General features: G+C 35.2%; 1 protein-coding gene across 3 annotated transcripts in view; it reads left to right on the forward strand.

Annotated features, from left to right (window-relative positions):
- Positions 1–16026, forward strand: part of TMEM170B (transmembrane protein 170B) — a 37858-nt gene extending 21832 nt beyond the window's left edge. For 2 of the 3 annotated variants that reach the window (XM_024763954.1, XM_024763970.1), the window contains one exon: positions 8182–16026. In XM_024763954.1, the coding sequence (XP_024619722.1) occupies positions 8182–8368 (187 nt within the window). In that variant the 3' untranslated portion in view covers positions 8369–16026. The remainder of the gene's footprint in view (positions 1–8181) is intronic. The other variant, XR_003005780.1, reaches the window with a different exon arrangement.
- Positions 16027–17715: the final 1689 nt, after the last annotated feature.

Here is a 17715-nt window from a genome sequence, read left to right on the forward strand (position 1 = left end):
CTAGGGTAGCTGGCTGTCGCTGCTGGATCTGCTTCAAGACTCGCCACCGAGGGCTTCTTCCTTTCTAAGTTCATTCTTAGCCCCAGAGATGAGAGGAAGTCCTTTTCTTCCATGGCTCCAAGGCCTCCCTCCTTCTGTGTCCCACAGTCACCTTTTCCCAGAGTGATCAGCATGCCCTGCCTTGAGGGGAGAGCCCTGTTCCCATGTCTCTGGGTTTGTCCTGTGGCACAAATAAGACAGTCATAAAATAGTTGTGGGAAATAGGGAGTAGTCTATTTTCTCATCCTGCCTTCATTTACTATTTGGTTTTTGTGTGTTATCTTGCGTTAGGTTTTCTTTGTGCTGCATTCAACCTGTAAATTTTTCGTGTGGTACTTCATTCATTTTGCCATAGGTAGAGTTTAAAACAAGAAATCAGATTTCGCTGAAGCACCGAATGTGCAGAGTGGAGTAGCAGGAAATTCAACTAGAAAGAGCCAGATCCTCAAGGGTCTTGGACGGCCAGCCAGAGTCTGGACTTTATTCTGTGGGTCATGGAAAACAACTAGATATTTTAGAATGGGGTTGGAAAGGGGCAAAGCAATTCAATAGGAAAATCTATTTTATGGCTGAATGTAGAATATATGTGAAGAAAGAACCAAGAAGAAACTCTGAAAGGGCAGGGACCTTGTCTGTCTTCATCACTGCTGAATCTCCAACAATAAAACCGTACCTGGAATAGAACAGATACTCAGAAAATACTGGTTGGATAGATGGATGTAGTGAGGGAGGAAGCACAGAGGAAAGGAAGGAAGAAAGTGGGGGGAGGGAAGAAGGGAGGAAAAAGGGGAAAGAAGAAGGGCTGAGGCATTAACTGTGATCTGAATTGAGGCTAGATCTGAACTAGACTAGTGGCGGTGGGTTGGAAAAGGAGTTGGTGTCAGGACTGTGGCAAAGGGAAAAATCCAAATTAGTTGTTATTCACTGTGGTGGCATACAAAGAGACATGAAAGGGACTGCTGACATTCTTGATGTGGGCCACTGCTCCAATTGTGGAACCGTAAACAGAGGAGGAAGGAAGAAGGAACAGCTTGTTCCGAAGTCAAAAGTAGTATGTGTGTTGTATATGTGTTTATTGCTGTAAATTATTGTGAAATTTTAAAGAGAACATGATTCTACTTCCCTAATGATGTGTATCTATATATTACCTGCTTTCAATTCAGTCAGGAATAAAATAAGCTAATGATTTTGGAAACCGCAGTGTTATATTTAAAAATCCTTACAAATATGTCTGACACAATTTCAAGTAAAAATTTGTATCCAGGTTAACAATAAAACATATAAATTTCTTCTGGCTAATTTTTTGACCTGCAAACACTTGAATTAAGAAAACTAGCCAATGTGAATATTTAACTGCATTTATTTTCTTAATGTATTTTGTGAGTGCTAGCACAATCACAGCTGTATATTCAGTTCAGCAAATGATGGCTAAATATCTGTATTAAGCAAATGATGGCTGACTGAATATAGATACATATCTATTATATTTTACTACCTCTTAGGTTTTTTTTTTTTGTTTTTTTGTTTGCGGTACGCGGGCCTCTCAACGCTGCGGCCTCTCCCGTCGTGGAGCACAGGCTCCGGACGCGCAGGCCCAGCGGCAATGGCCCACGGGCCCAGCCGCTCCGCAGCACGTGGGATCCTCCCGGACCGGGGCACGAAGCCGTGCCCCCCGCATCGGCAGGTGGACTCCCAACCACTGCGCCACCAGGGAAGCCCCCTCTTAGATTTTTATTTCCAGAATAGAGTGATATTTTTCATTTTAGTTAGTACTGATAGTTAATACCAGAAGTGGGAGGAAATGGGTTTCTCTATAATGCCATTGCTTGGCATTGTATTGCTGTCTAATTTTAGCGAGTCTGAGGGTTAAAGTGACACCTCTTTGTTAGTTTAATTTGCATTTCTCTGATTACTAATGAATTTGAACATCTCTTTCTATTCTTATCATATATTTAGATTTCTTCTTCTACAAATTGCTTCTTTAAATTCTGTGCTTTTCTTTTGGGGTTCTTGTTTTTTATTAAATGATAGATGTTTCTTAGATGTATTGGTGTCTTATTGGTTTTGAACTTTGCAAATAACATCTCTGTCTTTTATCAGTACCTTCATCCATGATGTTGTTTATTGAGCAGAAATCTTTATTCTATATAATCAGCTTAAAGAGTCATTTTGCCTATGGTTTATAATTTAGAATTTTATTTAAGAAGTTCTCCTCCACACCAAGGTCAAAAGATACTCTGATATATTTTCTTTTGTTAATTTTATAGTTTTACCTTTGTATTAAAGCCTTTAATTTATCTAGAGCAGGACTGAGCAAACATTTTCTTAAAAGGCCAGACAGTAACTATTTTAAACGTTGCAGGCCAGAGGGTCTGTGTCACTACTATTCTGCTCTGCCATTAGGGCATAAAAGCAGCCATAGACATTGGTAAATGAATAGGCGTGGCTTTTTCCAATAAAACTTTATTTACAAAAACAGATGTCTGACATTCAGGTCATAATTTGCCTTCTGGTCTAGAGTCTATCTTTGTGTTTGGAATTAGATAGGATTCCTTGTGTATCTTTTTTGTCCTCCCATGTAGTAAGTCCATTTTTACCACATCACTAAAAAAATCTATCCATTGATTCATCCTTTTTTGTGTACTGTGTTCTCAAGGTACATGGACCTGCCTTCAAATTCTGTTCTGGTTTGTTAGTCTTTTTATCTGTTCTTGCAGCAAGGCCTCATTTTTTTGTCTCTATTATTTTGTAGTATTTCTTAATATCTGGTGGGGCTGGTCCCTCTCATTTCTTTTCTTTCTCAAAGTTAACATAACTATTCATGGACTTTTATTCTTTCATAGAAATTTTAGAATATGTCTACTGAGTTCCTCAAAAAGTATAACTGTGATTTTTATGGGGATTTAATTGATTGTAGCGGTTAATTTGGGAAGAATTGACATATTAAATTAAATACCACCCAGGAACATGTAATATATCTCCATTTGTTCAGATCATTTTCTACGTTTTTTTTTAGAGTTTAAAAGTGTTTTTTTCAATAGGAGAGTTGTATATTTTGATTAAGTTAATTCCTAAACTCTTATTATGTTATGGTTGTTGTGCATGGTATCTTTTTTAATTACATTGTTTAGTTTTAGTTTTATTATATATATATTTTTTTTATTTATAGAGAAATGCATTTAAGTTTTTAAAGTTGAGTTTATGAGAGATTAATAACAAAGCAAAAAACTGGTTTTCTGGAAAGATACTAAGGTGAATAGATTGCTGCCGTACCTCTAAAATAGTTAAGGCAGAAAAGTAAAATATGGAACAACATAGAAGAAATAACTACAGACTCAATAATAAAGGTAGAATAAAGGATTATAAAAACGACAGTTTTGTAAAGTTATATATTCCTAAATATAAGTTGCTAAAATTGGCATAAGAAGAAAGAGAAAATATGAATAATACAATAAGTATGTTTAAACAATTGAAATGTTGAAGACTTCTCCTCCCAAAAGAAGTCCAGACTCAAATGAGGTTTACAGATGAGTTCTACCAAATTTTCAGGGAACAGTTCCTATTTTTTCCAAATTATTGCAGGAAATGGAAAGATTAAAAACTGTGCACGGCATATTTGCTGGATCAAAGTAATCTTGTTGCTAAACAAGTTGAAGACTACAGAAGGATGGAAAAGTATAGGTTCATTTACTTTAAGAATGTTATCCTAGGAGTGCAAAGATAGTTCAGTATCAGAAATGACTACGGCTGTATGCCAATAAAACATTATTTATGGATACTAAAGTTTGAATTTCATATAATTTTTACGTATCATGAAATATTATTATTCTTTTGATTTTTTTTAAACCATTTAAAAATGTAAAAACCATTCTTAGCTCACATGCTGTACAAAAACAGGTGGTGAGTCAGACTGGACCTGTGGATCATAGTTTGCTGACCCCTGATCTGATTACACAAACTGAGAATCAACACCATTAGAACCAAATCTGCCTTAACCTTCATATTTGCGTTCTCTCAGGAATGTGGAGGGCAGATCAAATCACTTTTCAGTGGTCCACCTCTCTGCAGACACTTTATGTTGCTGTATACGGACATCTCTGTCACTGGTCACTCTTCTCCTAGTCACCCTTGTCCTTGCAGGTTTACACCTGTTATTTACCTTCAGCTCAGCTCAGCAGAATTGCTTTCTCCACTTCATCTTTGCTATGCCAGTCTTCTCTAGCTCCTTAATACTTTGGGGATCTTTACATATTTCTAACTGATACCTTCTGCTGTTGTTCACAGTGGCAGTTCCAAACATGTCTCACTTATTTCAGGCACCCTGTACACTTCTGCCTCCTTCATTCTTGCATACACTTCACCAAGAAAATAACGATCACAATATTTGTACTCCTTCAACTGGCTGTTGTTCAGCAAAATACATCTTAACAGGAGTGAAAACTAAAGCACAAATTGGGGGAAGATATTTGTTAGCTTATACAAATGTAAAAAGATTAATATCCAAACTATATTTTAAAAAACCCTATGAATCAAATAAGAAAATGACAGTCTACTAGAAAAATGGACAAAAGATTTGACAAACATTTCATAGAAGTAGAAACCCTAATGGCCAAATGTGAAGAATATGTGAGGAAAAGCTCAATGACATTAAAAATCAGGGAAACCCAAATTAATTGCAGAGATAACATCTCTTACCTGCCAGATTGACAAAAAAATTTTTTCTGAGGATATGGAGTAACTGGGATATAAATTGGTACAATTACTTTGGAAAACAAGTTGGCATTACCTGGTAAAGTTGAAAATGCCCATAACGTAGGACTGAGCCATTCTGCTTTTACCCACGTTCTGGAGAAACTCGTGATTGTGTATGTGTGCCAGAGGTCATGTTACAAGGATGTTCACAGAAACAGGGTTTGTCATTGTTAAGGACTAGAAACAATGTCATCCCCAGTAGAATGGATAAATAAGTTGTGGTATATTCATACTTGGAATTCTGTACAACATTGGAAATGTATGAATTACTGCTGTATACAACAAGATGGATAATTTTCTGAATATAACCTTGAGCCAAAAATTCCAAAATACTTACAGTATCAATTTATATAAAATTCATTTATTTAAAAAACTAAATAACAGATATCTTAGGATATAGGCAGGCAGTAAAGCTGAAGAAAAGCAAAGGAATGATAAAAACCAAATTTGGGAGGGAATGGGATGTGACTGGGGAGAGTGCACTGGAACCTCAAATGAAATAGTAATGTTCTTTTCTTCAGTTGGATGGTGGTACTTGGGAATTTGTCGTGTGTGTGTTTTTTTTAACAGTCTACATGTATTTTATAAATACTCCTTCATATCTGCTCAATATTTAATAGCAGTGTTTCCAGAATCATTTAATAGGCACACAAAATTGTTTTCTTTCAGATCTTTTCGATTAAGAGTTCCACTGGAACAGTCTTTTCTGACTAGCGCTTCTGGGTTGTGAAATGATATAGTGCAATGGGAGCTAGTGTAAATCTGTTTCTGAAGGAAGCTGTAACTTACACATTGGTTCCTGATTCTCTGCTGGGCGGAAAACAGTAGTTCGTTTTATTTTCTGTATAACACTATAAATATCTCTCTTGATTTTGGAAACTCTGGAGTTTTACTGTGGTTTTTCTCCCCTTACATTATAGGGTTGAAGATCTTATCCTCTGTTTCTTGAAAGAGTGTAAAGAAAAGTGGGTTATTGGTGGTTTTGTAAGTTATTCCTCAAACAGCAAGCCTTCCAAAGTGAAATTCATTTTATTTATTTGCTTTTAACATCTAGTTTTTTAACCCATCTGAATTCACTCTGGGGAGTGGTGTGAAGTAGGGACCTACATTTATTTCTTCCAAGTGGATATCAGTTGTTCCACACCATTTATTGAATGATGAATCACTGATTGGAAATTCCTTTATCATTTACTACTGCAACAACTACTAACCAAAATTTGGAGTACGTACTGGGACCAGACACTATTTTAAGCACTTTCCAAGTATTATCTTCAAACCCACCCATTTTACAGTTGAAGAAATAAGGCACAGGGAGGTTAAGTGATTGCTCAGTGTCCCACAGCTACTAATTAGTGGAGCTTGGATTTTAACCCCCAAGTCTAGCTCCAAAATCCATGCTCTTAACTTTATATAAGCATGAGATGTTTGAATTAACAAATTGGCACTTCCCAGGCAGCCTGAGCTAGTAATTGCTACGTTTTTCACCTTTTGGGTCATTTTTGAAAATTTAGTGCTGGAGAAATGGAGGCCAAATTGTGGTTTTTAAAATTGAAGATAGTCATGGAAATCTAGGGTGAACCCAAAGTAAAGACAGTATTTCTCAGGTTTATTTTAACATAATTTCTGATAACAAAGAAGGCTAAGATCTTTAAAATATTTTCAGAACGTTATCCAATTCTAAAATTTGAGGATATGATTAATTGTACTAGTGAAGTTTATTACTTGATTAAGTAAATGTTGGTGCTACTAGGAGTTTTATTTAGTATTGAGATGATTATCAGTTACTTTATTATTTTATGAATTCCTTATTCTCTTTTTCACTGGGTGTAAATGTGAAATGATAGAATGATTTGGAAATTTATAGCCAGACTAACCTGGATTGAAATTCCAGCTCTGTACTTACTATATTTCCTTGGGCTAGTAATTGAAACTCTCTGAACCTCTGTTTTTTTCATCTTTAAATTAAGTAATAATACTCAGGAGTGGTATCATATTTAAGATGATAAAGTTCCTGTCAAGATACACAGTATGCTGTAAATATACTATATATTTTAATTCCTTCTTTAAAATATGTATATGAAAGCCCTTGGCTTAAATTAATAATTTGCTTTTCCTATTTATATCTTCTATGGAGGAATAGAATATTTTGAATTTAAGTGAACTCTGGAGTTAATTCTTAGCTAATTTTTATGGGTAGAATTTCTATCTCAAATAATTATAATTCAGTGTCTTCAAATAATTTATTTCTGTTCTTTTTGTTTGATCATTCTAGGATACATAGACAGTTTTTTCTAGAGAAGAGTTGTAAGGCCATCTCAACCTGTGAGATGGCATAACCATAGTTTAAATGTTTCCTCCTTTTATGATTTCTGAATGTACTTTTAAAATCAGCCTCATAGATACCACATCATTATACATACTATAGCAATAAGATGAAGTGTTGAACCGAGCCTCGGGGCTCTGAAGCTCCTGAGATTCTCTCATTCTCAGAAATGCACGTTATCTAAAAATTTCTCCTAGAACAGATGGATGTCAGGTTCATACTCCACTTTTATTAGATGTCAAGATACTCGTCTCCCTTAAAAAACTACAAATAGAATTACCATATGACCCAGCAATCCCACTACTTGGCATATACCCTGAGAAAACCAAAATTCAAAAAGAGTCATGTACCAAAATGTTCATTGCAGCTCTATTTACAATAGCCAGGACATGGAAACAACCTAAGCGCCCATCATCGGATGAATGGATAAAGAAGATGTGGCACATATACACAATGGAATATTACTCAGCCTTAAAAAGAGAATGACTTTCCAGTCGTACGCTTTATTAAGACACTGAAACCATTTTATATGGTAGATTGTGAAGCACGTTAGTCACAATTCTGATATTTTATGGGACATTTAAGAATTAATTCATTTTACTGAAATAAATTAAAATTCCTTTAATATTAACTTTCTTCTTGAATAATTTAGAAATTATATTAAATTGTATGGTTTTCTGTATTATTATTTATAACTACCAATATATGGTGTCATATGTTTATAAAAGTGCCGATGAGGTCTGGCCGATTTAACAGCCAGCTGAGAGATTACAATAATGAATTACTCGTGTTTTATGAACATATTTTATGTCAAGTAAGCAGCATATACCATAAATACATATTTTGCAGTTGAATAGAAAAGCCTGTTATTCAATTTTGTGGGTAAATGCGGTATGGTAGAGTAACTTTTACCAATCACATGGGAACTCTTTCATAGAAAATTATAAAATGAGAATGATTGATGATTTACTGTTTGGCTCAGATGAAAAGAGATTTTAAGTTACAGCCATGTAGCGTGTCTCAGAATGAATGAAGGTGTTATTTGTCTCTCCCTCTTTCTCGTCTAGGTGCAGCAGTCGCTGGCATTTACAGAGTGGCAGGGAAGAACATGGCCCCCTTGGAAGCACTGGTGTGGGGCGTTGGACAGACCGTACTGACATTAATCATCTCCTTTTCAAGGATTCTCGCCACACTCTGAGGTTTCTGTGGGCATGTCTTACTTCACATAAGGAAGCAGATGTACAGATTCTCTGAAAATGGCATTGTTAACAAGGGAAGGAAATTGTACAAGAATGTGGAAGGAGCAGGTCAAAACATAAGGCCTTGAGCTGTGTGGGAAGATTGCCCTCTGGTGTTCAAGTGATTGCACTACCGCACCGCACCTTACGTGCCTCCGTCCCAGGCAAGGCGCATGACACTACGTGAAGCTACAAGAAAAAGCACCTTGTTTAGCTGCCAATCAGGTTAACACTGGCGTTGAATCATCGTTCTTAACGGTGTTGTGTTAAGTTACAGGGACGTTTTGAAGAATTGACATATGTGCCAAACTCTTTTCTTTTTTTTAACATTGATCATGTGAAATTTGCAAGTGTAGATGTAGATGAGTGCTGTGAGCATATCTGACATGAATTCAGGTGGTGTAGTGAGATTTTTGTTTTGTAATGCTAAATCCCGTATGAGTGCTGAATACTGAATCATTTAACGTGAGACAAATTATTTGATTTTTAATGTTGAACGTTTCTGGGATTTAGGGCTTTCATATAAATTAGGCATTATTGTTACTTACGTGAAAAATAATACTTAATGGAAAACTGCTGAACTCTTTTAAGGACTCAAAGTAGATCTATAGGGTGCATCCTTTTCACTCACTTAAGTAACACTCTTTTAATAGTTTCCCTCATACATAAACATTCTATTGATATGAATTTAAAAACTTTATGGGTCATACACATTGATTGTAGCTTGTGTGTCACAAAAGTATAATTTGAAAATTTTCTTATAAATTTTGTAAGAAATCTGAAATGCACGTTGCATTCTTGACCCTTCTAAAGAAAGTTTTTGCCATGTAGCTCATGGAGAAAACATCTTTACAACTAGTATCTCAGTGGGATTATATCACTTGTTGCATATACCTTGATTTTTGACAAAACATAAGCAGTCTTTCATTCTGGAGTATTAACTGTATTTAAAGAGTGGCCTAAATTAGGCTATGAAAACAAGAAGCCTCATTTGTAGATAAGAAACATATAGGAAGAGTAATAAGCTATCTTACTTTGGGTATGTGGTAGCATCATAATTTCTCTGAGTAAAAATTGGGGAATATAGTAAATAATTATAAAATTTGGCAACAAATCTCAGCATATCAATACAATATTGAATGCATATTGAGTTATTCATTTCAGTTGTTCAGCTCTTGTTTTATGCTGTTATTTAAGTTTACTAGAATCTGTGATGACATTTATTAGAATGAAAAAATTCTTAGAGGTTTTAAGAGGTTTTGGCAATATGTAATTGTATTTAAGAGTACAAGAAGTAAGGGCAACACAGAACCTGGTGGAATTTGTCTCCTACTGAGATTTTTTTAATACCAGGTACAATTATATATATGGTAACTCAAAGGAAGAGCCAACTGCAGAAAATATAAGTTAAGGACAATCCAAACAATAATCTGATACTCTAGCCTCACTGTTTTATAACCTAATTTGGAAAAACATACGTTTCTATTAGGTTCCATTCAAATATAAGACCTTTGTTACCCACAGCACCGTTTCTCCACCCAAAAGCTGAGTAGTATCAACAACTCACCGATGAGGAAGTGGGGGTATTTTACCAGTATGGAAGCCAGTTTGGGGCAGTGCGGGAGTTTAATAATAACACTGTGGCTTGGAAATTTGTTTTTAAAAACCCAAGAAGCAAGTATGCATTCTTAGAGATCTTTAAAGTAAACCTTAAAATTGATTCTTTTTATTATGTTCAAGCCTGAAATTGTTTTCATGTGTTCTTTATATTCCTGACATTTTCTTAAATTAAATTTAGGCCTAAATCTTCCAAGTCAATTTGATTTTTCCTTTTCTGTTAGACTTGAATTGTGTTCTTCCTTTACTTTGGTTATTCTTTAAATTCTTTGGTCAATAATTTAAAGTGTTCATATTCTTTGGGAGGAATTACCAGTAACATGTTGAAATGGTTTGAGATCTACAGAAATGAATATTTATTTTAACACATGGTTATTTTATGTTTCAGAAAGTTACCATGGTAAGGTAACATGGAACACATGGTTCAGAATCTGAAATTAGCCAGAAAATAACTTGGACACGTTAAGTGTATGGCTGCATGGACCAAAGAGAATGAAACTCCTGTTTCTGCTCTAGAATGAAGTATGAGAAGGTGGATCAGTTTGTAGAGTGTCCTGCAGTTATCTCGTTATCAAGTTGCTTTACGTTATGAGGAGTGTGTGTGTGTGTGTGTGTGTGTGTGTGTGTGTGTGCTTTTAACTTTTGGGGGAATTTTTGGTTTCTTTGTTGTTTTTAGTTGCTTCCATTGGGATTTTGTGCAACTGTTACTATTTCGATGTTTTGAAATGCAGTTGATAGCGTGAATTGGTGAAATGTCTTAATAGCTGTTTCTGTGATGAGATTTTTTAAATGTTATTGGTTTTCTTATAGAGACAAGTAACATTTAATGATATATATCTACATACACATATATCATTATATACACACATATATATATATAAAGCTGCTATATATGAATACAGTCTAATTGGAAAGCTTCTGTTCAATGAACACTTGGACATTATCGTGGAGAATTTGATACATTTGCTCAGTTGAATGATCTTTTAAATAGGTTTAAGGAACTTTGAGATGATTTTTTAATTTGGGGAAAGTTTTCTTGGTTTAATAGTGCTAGAGATCCTTGTTTGTGATGTGACAAAAGCCCTTATTGATGTATTTGGGTTCAATCTTCTTAAAATTTACATGTGACTTAGCAGTAAATTTTCTTTGTGAAAAATGCAGGAGGGAAGGGGGAAATCCTCTGCAGTTTACACTTCGTTATTTGTAAAAATGCTTAATAAAATATTGCTGGCAGTGAAATCGGTTCCTCAGAGAAGAGACTCCTATATGCCCAAACGGATTGTTAATTAGTTAACACAGGGAGTTAACATAAGGAGAGTCCTAAGTGGCGGCCATGTCCAGTGTTCGCAGGTTACTCATTCTTACTTTAGATCTTAGTGCTTACTGAACAGTGTTGTAGTTTGTAACCCAATGTACTTTCTTAGTATTTGCAGCATACATTTCTACTGCCCCCCCAAGATGTGAGGGTTTTGTTTGTACTTTAAGTGAGAAATAAAGAAATGAGCTGCCCTGTGTATCATATATTTGTGATGTAAGGAACAGGAATAGTTTTTAAAATGTTCTTGGAAAACGTCTTTAGAGAACCTCTAATTAAGATGAGGGGAGTGGGGCTGCCATGTCAGTGTGCCCAAGCTGGCACTTACACGCCAACGAATTCAGTTTTGTAAACATTTTTGGTGGATCTACTGTGTACAAAGTGCTTCTGTAGTAAGTACAAGGATGACCAAGATGGGGTTCCCACCCTTGAGTCCCCAAGAGCTACCAAGATGATTTAAATCCTAAAACAGTTGGGAGAATATCTTGCTTCTAGCTGAGAGCTTAAGCCCTGTTTTTTTCCCCCAATTCTGATTTTTCTCGGTTTATTAACCAAATGGAATACCGTGACATAGATCTGAATCCAGGCCCTCCCACTTGTTGACTTTTTGTTTATGATGGCGAAACAGTACAGTCAGCTCTCCGTATCTGCGGTTCCGCATTCAGGGATTCAACCAACCTTGGATTGAAATATTCAGAAAAAATTTCCAGAAAGTTCCAAAAAGCAAAACATAAATTTGCCCCACACAGGCAACTATTCATATAGCATTTACACTCTATTTACACCACTTACATAGCACTTACATTGTATAAGGTATTATAAGTAATCAATAGATGATTTAAAGTATATGGGAGAATATGCATAGGTTATATGCAAATACTACACCATTTTCTATAATGGCCATTTTCTATAAGCATCCTCAAATTTTGGTATCCATGCGGGTGCTGGAATCAATCCACTATGGATACTAAGAGACGACTCAGTATTTAACAGTAAATGATCAATAGTCATTATAATTTTCTTTAAATACACTTTGCAATACCAATTGGATATATTGTTTTGTAAGATTCAACTGTTTTCTTCCATTTCTACATTTTCCCTACATATATTTTAAGATGGAAACTAAAAAATTTCTCTGATAATGTTGCTTCTCCTCTCCACCTCTTTAGTTTTCAAATCAGCAGATAGTTTTCTAAGAGCACTTTTGGGAATTGGTGGCAATGGAAAGGGCAGCAGGGCAAGCCGGATTCGATATCAGGCTGTGTTTATTACTAGTTAAAACAGGGAAAGGGAGAAGTAGCCGGGATTTAGCCCTTACCTTATCCTGCTTGCTTCTTTTGGATTTACCCAGCCAATATTCATTGAATCTCCACTACATGCAACTTACTCTCCTTGCTTTCGGGGTGGAGGGGTGTCCCCTCCCTCTGTGTACCTCCCGCCGCCCCAGCCTGTGGCTTCACCGTGCGGGGTGAGAACAGAACTGGCTTGCAGTGTCTGCCACGTCCCTCCTTCCGTGGACCAAAAGTGCTTAAGCCCTACTTGTTGTTTGTTTGTTTTTAACTTAAAAGGAAATACTTTTATTTTTAATTTATGTCCATTTTATAATTCAAGAAGTAACAAGATGTTAAGAGGACTTTCTGAAATGTTCGCAAGCTACTTCATTCTCACTATTACAAATGTTTCTCTCAGAAAGTCTTAATCAGAACTCTTCAAAGAGTTGCCATTTGTTTTTAAGATGGAAGAATGTGGAAAGTTACTGAAGAAATTCTAGTGACCTAGATTGCAGAGAAGTTTGGCAACACTTGGGTAACTGGGTAAACGGTTGTTTCTTTTAATAATCGGGTGAGAATCTCAGTGGTTAAAATTGACTAGTAATTTCCCTTATCTTCCTGTCCTTTTTATAACATCGTGGAGGAAGACTCTACAGCATAAAAAGGACATCATTTGATTAAAAACTGATTAACTTCTTCTAACATGTGGTAGCATTTATAGCAGAGGGAAGTTTAAAGACAGGAAGAAATGTCGGAGGGGTACACACAAAAACACAGACACACTTGATGAAGCACCCTGCGTTACGTGAACACAGTTTCCCCCTCTGTTAAGACTATAAACTACACTGTATGAGTACATTTAGTGCATGTTTGCAAAATGCAGTGTTTTTTTATGTGTGAGACTAAACTTACCACAAAGCATTTTGAAATCGTACTACATTTTTGTGCGCGTGGTGGTAGGTTTGCCTACTAACTTAAGGATGTCTGTTCAGTGTAGGCAATGCAATGTTTTTGAGGAGGTTGCTGAAGTTGTTATCTAAAAATGTATCTATGAATTTGTTTAGAGGAAGTAATGCTTAATATATAAAGTATTTTCAGTAAACGTGGAGATATACCAGTTAATACACTATTAGATTAGTGGAAACACCCAAATTTCTGAGAGCACTAAGCTGTGAACTGTAGCCACCTCCCCTGAGCTTAGGGGACTCATTTTCACATTCTTCACATTCATTGCACATATGTTGAACTTATGTAATAACCCTTTCCTGATTTTGAGAACTAATTTAGCAGTTTCTTAAAAATATTCCTCCCCCTTCCATACAGATGTCATATGGTAAAGTTTAAACATGTACAGTTTGTTGATAGACTCAAAAGTGCTGGTTTAGAAGAGAATGTTCTTAGCACCTTATGGTTATGCAGCTATAATCTTGCTGAAAATTAAATACTATAAGCAAGTCAAGAGAGCGTGGACCTCCTACATGTTTTTTTAAATTATATCCTGTGCCCGTATATACCTCCCCTCAGTGGTGACATGACTGTCCCCATTTGGGAACTGTATTTACGTATGTAACTGAAACTGGAAAGCAGTGTTACATAAATATATAGGAAGAGGAACTATAATGCATAATCACCATAACTATAACACTTTCTCTCCTAAACATATTACATATTGATAATTTCTAAAAAGCATCATTTTTTATAGCCCTGTATAAATGAATGATAACTTGACAGTACTATTGGTGGTGAAAAGTTCCCTTTGTTTTTAAATTAAAGTATTTATACATCATCACTGAGTATCTTTGGGAAGGAACATTTTAAAGTTTTCTCCATAGAAGGCAAAATAGAGGCACTTGTTTGAAAAGTAATCAAAAATGATTTACTTTAATGCTGGATGAGTTGATAGTCTAATTGTTGACACTTTCTTGGTATTTGTGATATTGGATGCATTTACGATGGAGGAATTTTAAAAGTTCTGTACGTCTCTCAAACACACGCACACACACGAGCTCTACCAATATAAAATTCCACAGTATTTTTCATTTCAGTCATATAACTAGGTAAAATTCATAGGATCCTACTGTAAAGTATTAACTCTCAATTCTAGTCATTCTAGAATGAGGGGATCAACTTTATCTTAATCAATGAAAATGTTTTTATTCACACAGCAAAAACATAGTTTACCTGATAGGTATTAAAAACTCACTTTCAAATTGTGTTAACTCTCAGACCACTGATGAATCATTTAGTAAACCACAGTGCAGTTTTTAAAAGCTAACTGATGCCTTAGTGCCTTGGAAGTTAAGATACTTTCGCAAAGTGAATTTAGTAAGATTCAGGATTGGTACACCTATTGCTGGGGATTCAGAGGTGAGGAACAGTGTAATTGAATTAGGTCCTTGCGGTTTAGTAAAAATCAGTTATTTCACCATTGACTATGACAGATGACAACTGCTTTCATTACATTTTCATGATGTGGTATTTGTCTTTTTTTCTTTTTCCAAGTGAGTTTGAAATGAGAGAAAATGTCAAGACAATTGAATGTGGAATTTTAAAATTTGGTTTTGTTGTAAATTAGAGAGTCTAGCGTGAACAGTGTGAGCTTTATATTGTAGTGCAAGGGCAGACACTTCATGTAACTTTTAGGAATACGTTTACCAACAGGGATTTCTTTTGTTTTTTTTTACTATAGAAATACTTAACGTACTGTGAAGCTTAAAGACAGGAAGAAGAAACCTTGGAGGGGTAACGCATAAAAACAAAGGCGTATGTGATGAAGTATCCTACATTACGTGAACACAATTTTCCCCCTTCTGTTAAGACTATAAACCACACTGTATGAGTATGTGTACTGCATGTTTACATAATACAGTTTAATTTTGAAGGGTTATTTAAAAAGTATGTTTATTTATAATACCTAACAAGCTGTAAATATTGTATACTATTGATTTTTAATTTTATATAAGCAATTTTTTATTTCCAATTCATGTACAAATCTCATTGTGTATATAGCATAATTTCCTGGATAACACAAACTTTGCAGTGAATTTTAATTATTTTAATTGTAGTAAGCATAGAAATGTTGCTCTTTATTTTAAATTATTTTTCACCACTCATTTTCTTCAAAGGGCAGCAATAAATATATGCAAGTTATTTTTGATTATAGAAAGTTGGTCTGCAAAGACAAGATCTAGATTCCAATTCACTGCTTTAAAGAAAAGATGCACAATTAACATCACCCACTGTCTAATCTCAGGACCATTTCTGAGGTCCATGTGTGTCTCTCCTCTTCGTAATATACAGGGTGAACTCTTTACTGATACACACAAAACAACTGTTAAAAGTGAATCCAGCACTTAAATGTCATTACACAGAATTTATTGGATTAAAAATTTGTAATATACAGTATTTTAATAAAGTTTCTGTATTCAGTTTCATGCGCTTATATATAAATAAACCTGTCTTCAAAAGCTTTATGGGGTGTTTGATTCTTTACGACATATCTTTTTAACTCATTCACTGTAGACTCAAGTGTTTCCTCTTACCCTTTTGTCAGGTTTTCTGGGCCAGTTTTACACTGGATTTGGAAGGTAGCATTGAAAAGGTGAGCAGGGAGTTTAAAAGACAAACTTGGCCTAGTTCATAGTTTTACCAAGGACCAGTGCTAGGCCACATAAGCATCTACTTCTAAGAATTACTGTTTTAAAGAGCCTACTGTCACGTTTATTAATAAATGACTACCCTTTATTGAGTGCTTAGTATCTGTTAGACACCTCATAAGCATTCTTTAACACTTATGGTAACCTTTAGGTTAAAGAGATTACTAAGAATTATGAACGTGATCCTTCACTTTACTAATGAAGCATTTGAGGTTCAGAGAAGGTGATGAATTTCTCAAGGTCACACAGCTAATAATGCTCAACTGGGGTTTTCTTACTCTAACCTATGTTTTTTCCCCACCGTGCTATGTTGGTTTCTATAGAGTATTCTGGGAGCTCTTATAATGAGATAAGATCTCATTTTTGACAAAGACCAGACAGCATTATGGGGATTTTCAAAATTATCAACTCAGAATTTGTATTGCCAAAGCTATGCATATTTTGAATTTTTGTTAGGGATTCCTAAGGGAAGGTACTAGGTACCCAGCTAGCTTCCACTAATTCTCCTGCTTGAGGAGAGATTGGGGCCAACAGAGCCAGTCACTGAAATTGTTACAAACCCCGATGGAATAAAAGCTTGCTTAACTTTAAAAATTGTGCAAGGAAAGTGGAAGTAAACATTTTTTTCACACATACTGACATATTTCATGTAATTACTACATTGAAATGTATTTTTTTTCTAGGTAACTTCTTCATTCAACCGTAAGAATTATAAAGTTATTAAATATATTTCCTTCCTGACCATGAGTCTTAAAGAGTTCTTGAACAAAATATAGATCTTGAGATTAAAAAGAAATTTTCTCTTTTGATTTTATTCTTTTTGGCTCTTGAAGTAATATTTTTATAGTATTTGTAATAGGAAAAGCTATCTTTGGGTATTTTGATATTCACTGAGCGTTGAAAGCATGCATCGAATTTCAGATTTATTGCCACCTGTTTAGAACAAGACCAGAGGGAAAGGTAATCTAGAAGAAAGATGCTCAGTTCTTACATTGAGCTTGCTTTCTGATGGAGAATGAGTTGTGGAGGAAGAATATCTCAGACTTATCAAATGGATACTTATGTCATCTATGTTTTGAAGTTGAACCCTTGTTAATTCATAAAATGGTACCTAAAGTTTTAGGGTACAAAGAAAAAAGTAAACAGGATCTATGGCAGATCTCTGAGGAGGAGAATTGGGGGTCACCTCCAGCTTCCAATAGAATCTTAACAGAAGAGTCTGTCCCATTTCACTATTCCTGTTTATCTGCTTTTAATTTTCCATTATTCATTGTTATCAGACATTTTTCTTTTGGCCAATTTTATGAGTATTCTTCAGGCTCAGAGTTCGGGGGATTGAATTGCAAAATGGAATTGCATTAGGTGGTTTTCTGGCAAAGAAAAGAGTTTCATCACTAGATGGTGCTGTAGTTCTATTTTCCCCTTGCTTTTGTCTTGGCCATTCTTATCTATGAACCAACCCGAATTAAATCAGTCTGTACTTCTGGACTCATTTCCATAAAAT

This window comes from Neophocaena asiaeorientalis, unplaced genomic scaffold, assembly GCF_003031525.2.
Source record: "Neophocaena asiaeorientalis asiaeorientalis breed wild unplaced genomic scaffold, Neophocaena_asiaeorientalis_V1.1 scaffold427, whole genome shotgun sequence".
Classification (NCBI taxonomy): Eukaryota; Metazoa; Chordata; class Mammalia; order Artiodactyla; family Phocoenidae; genus Neophocaena; species Neophocaena asiaeorientalis.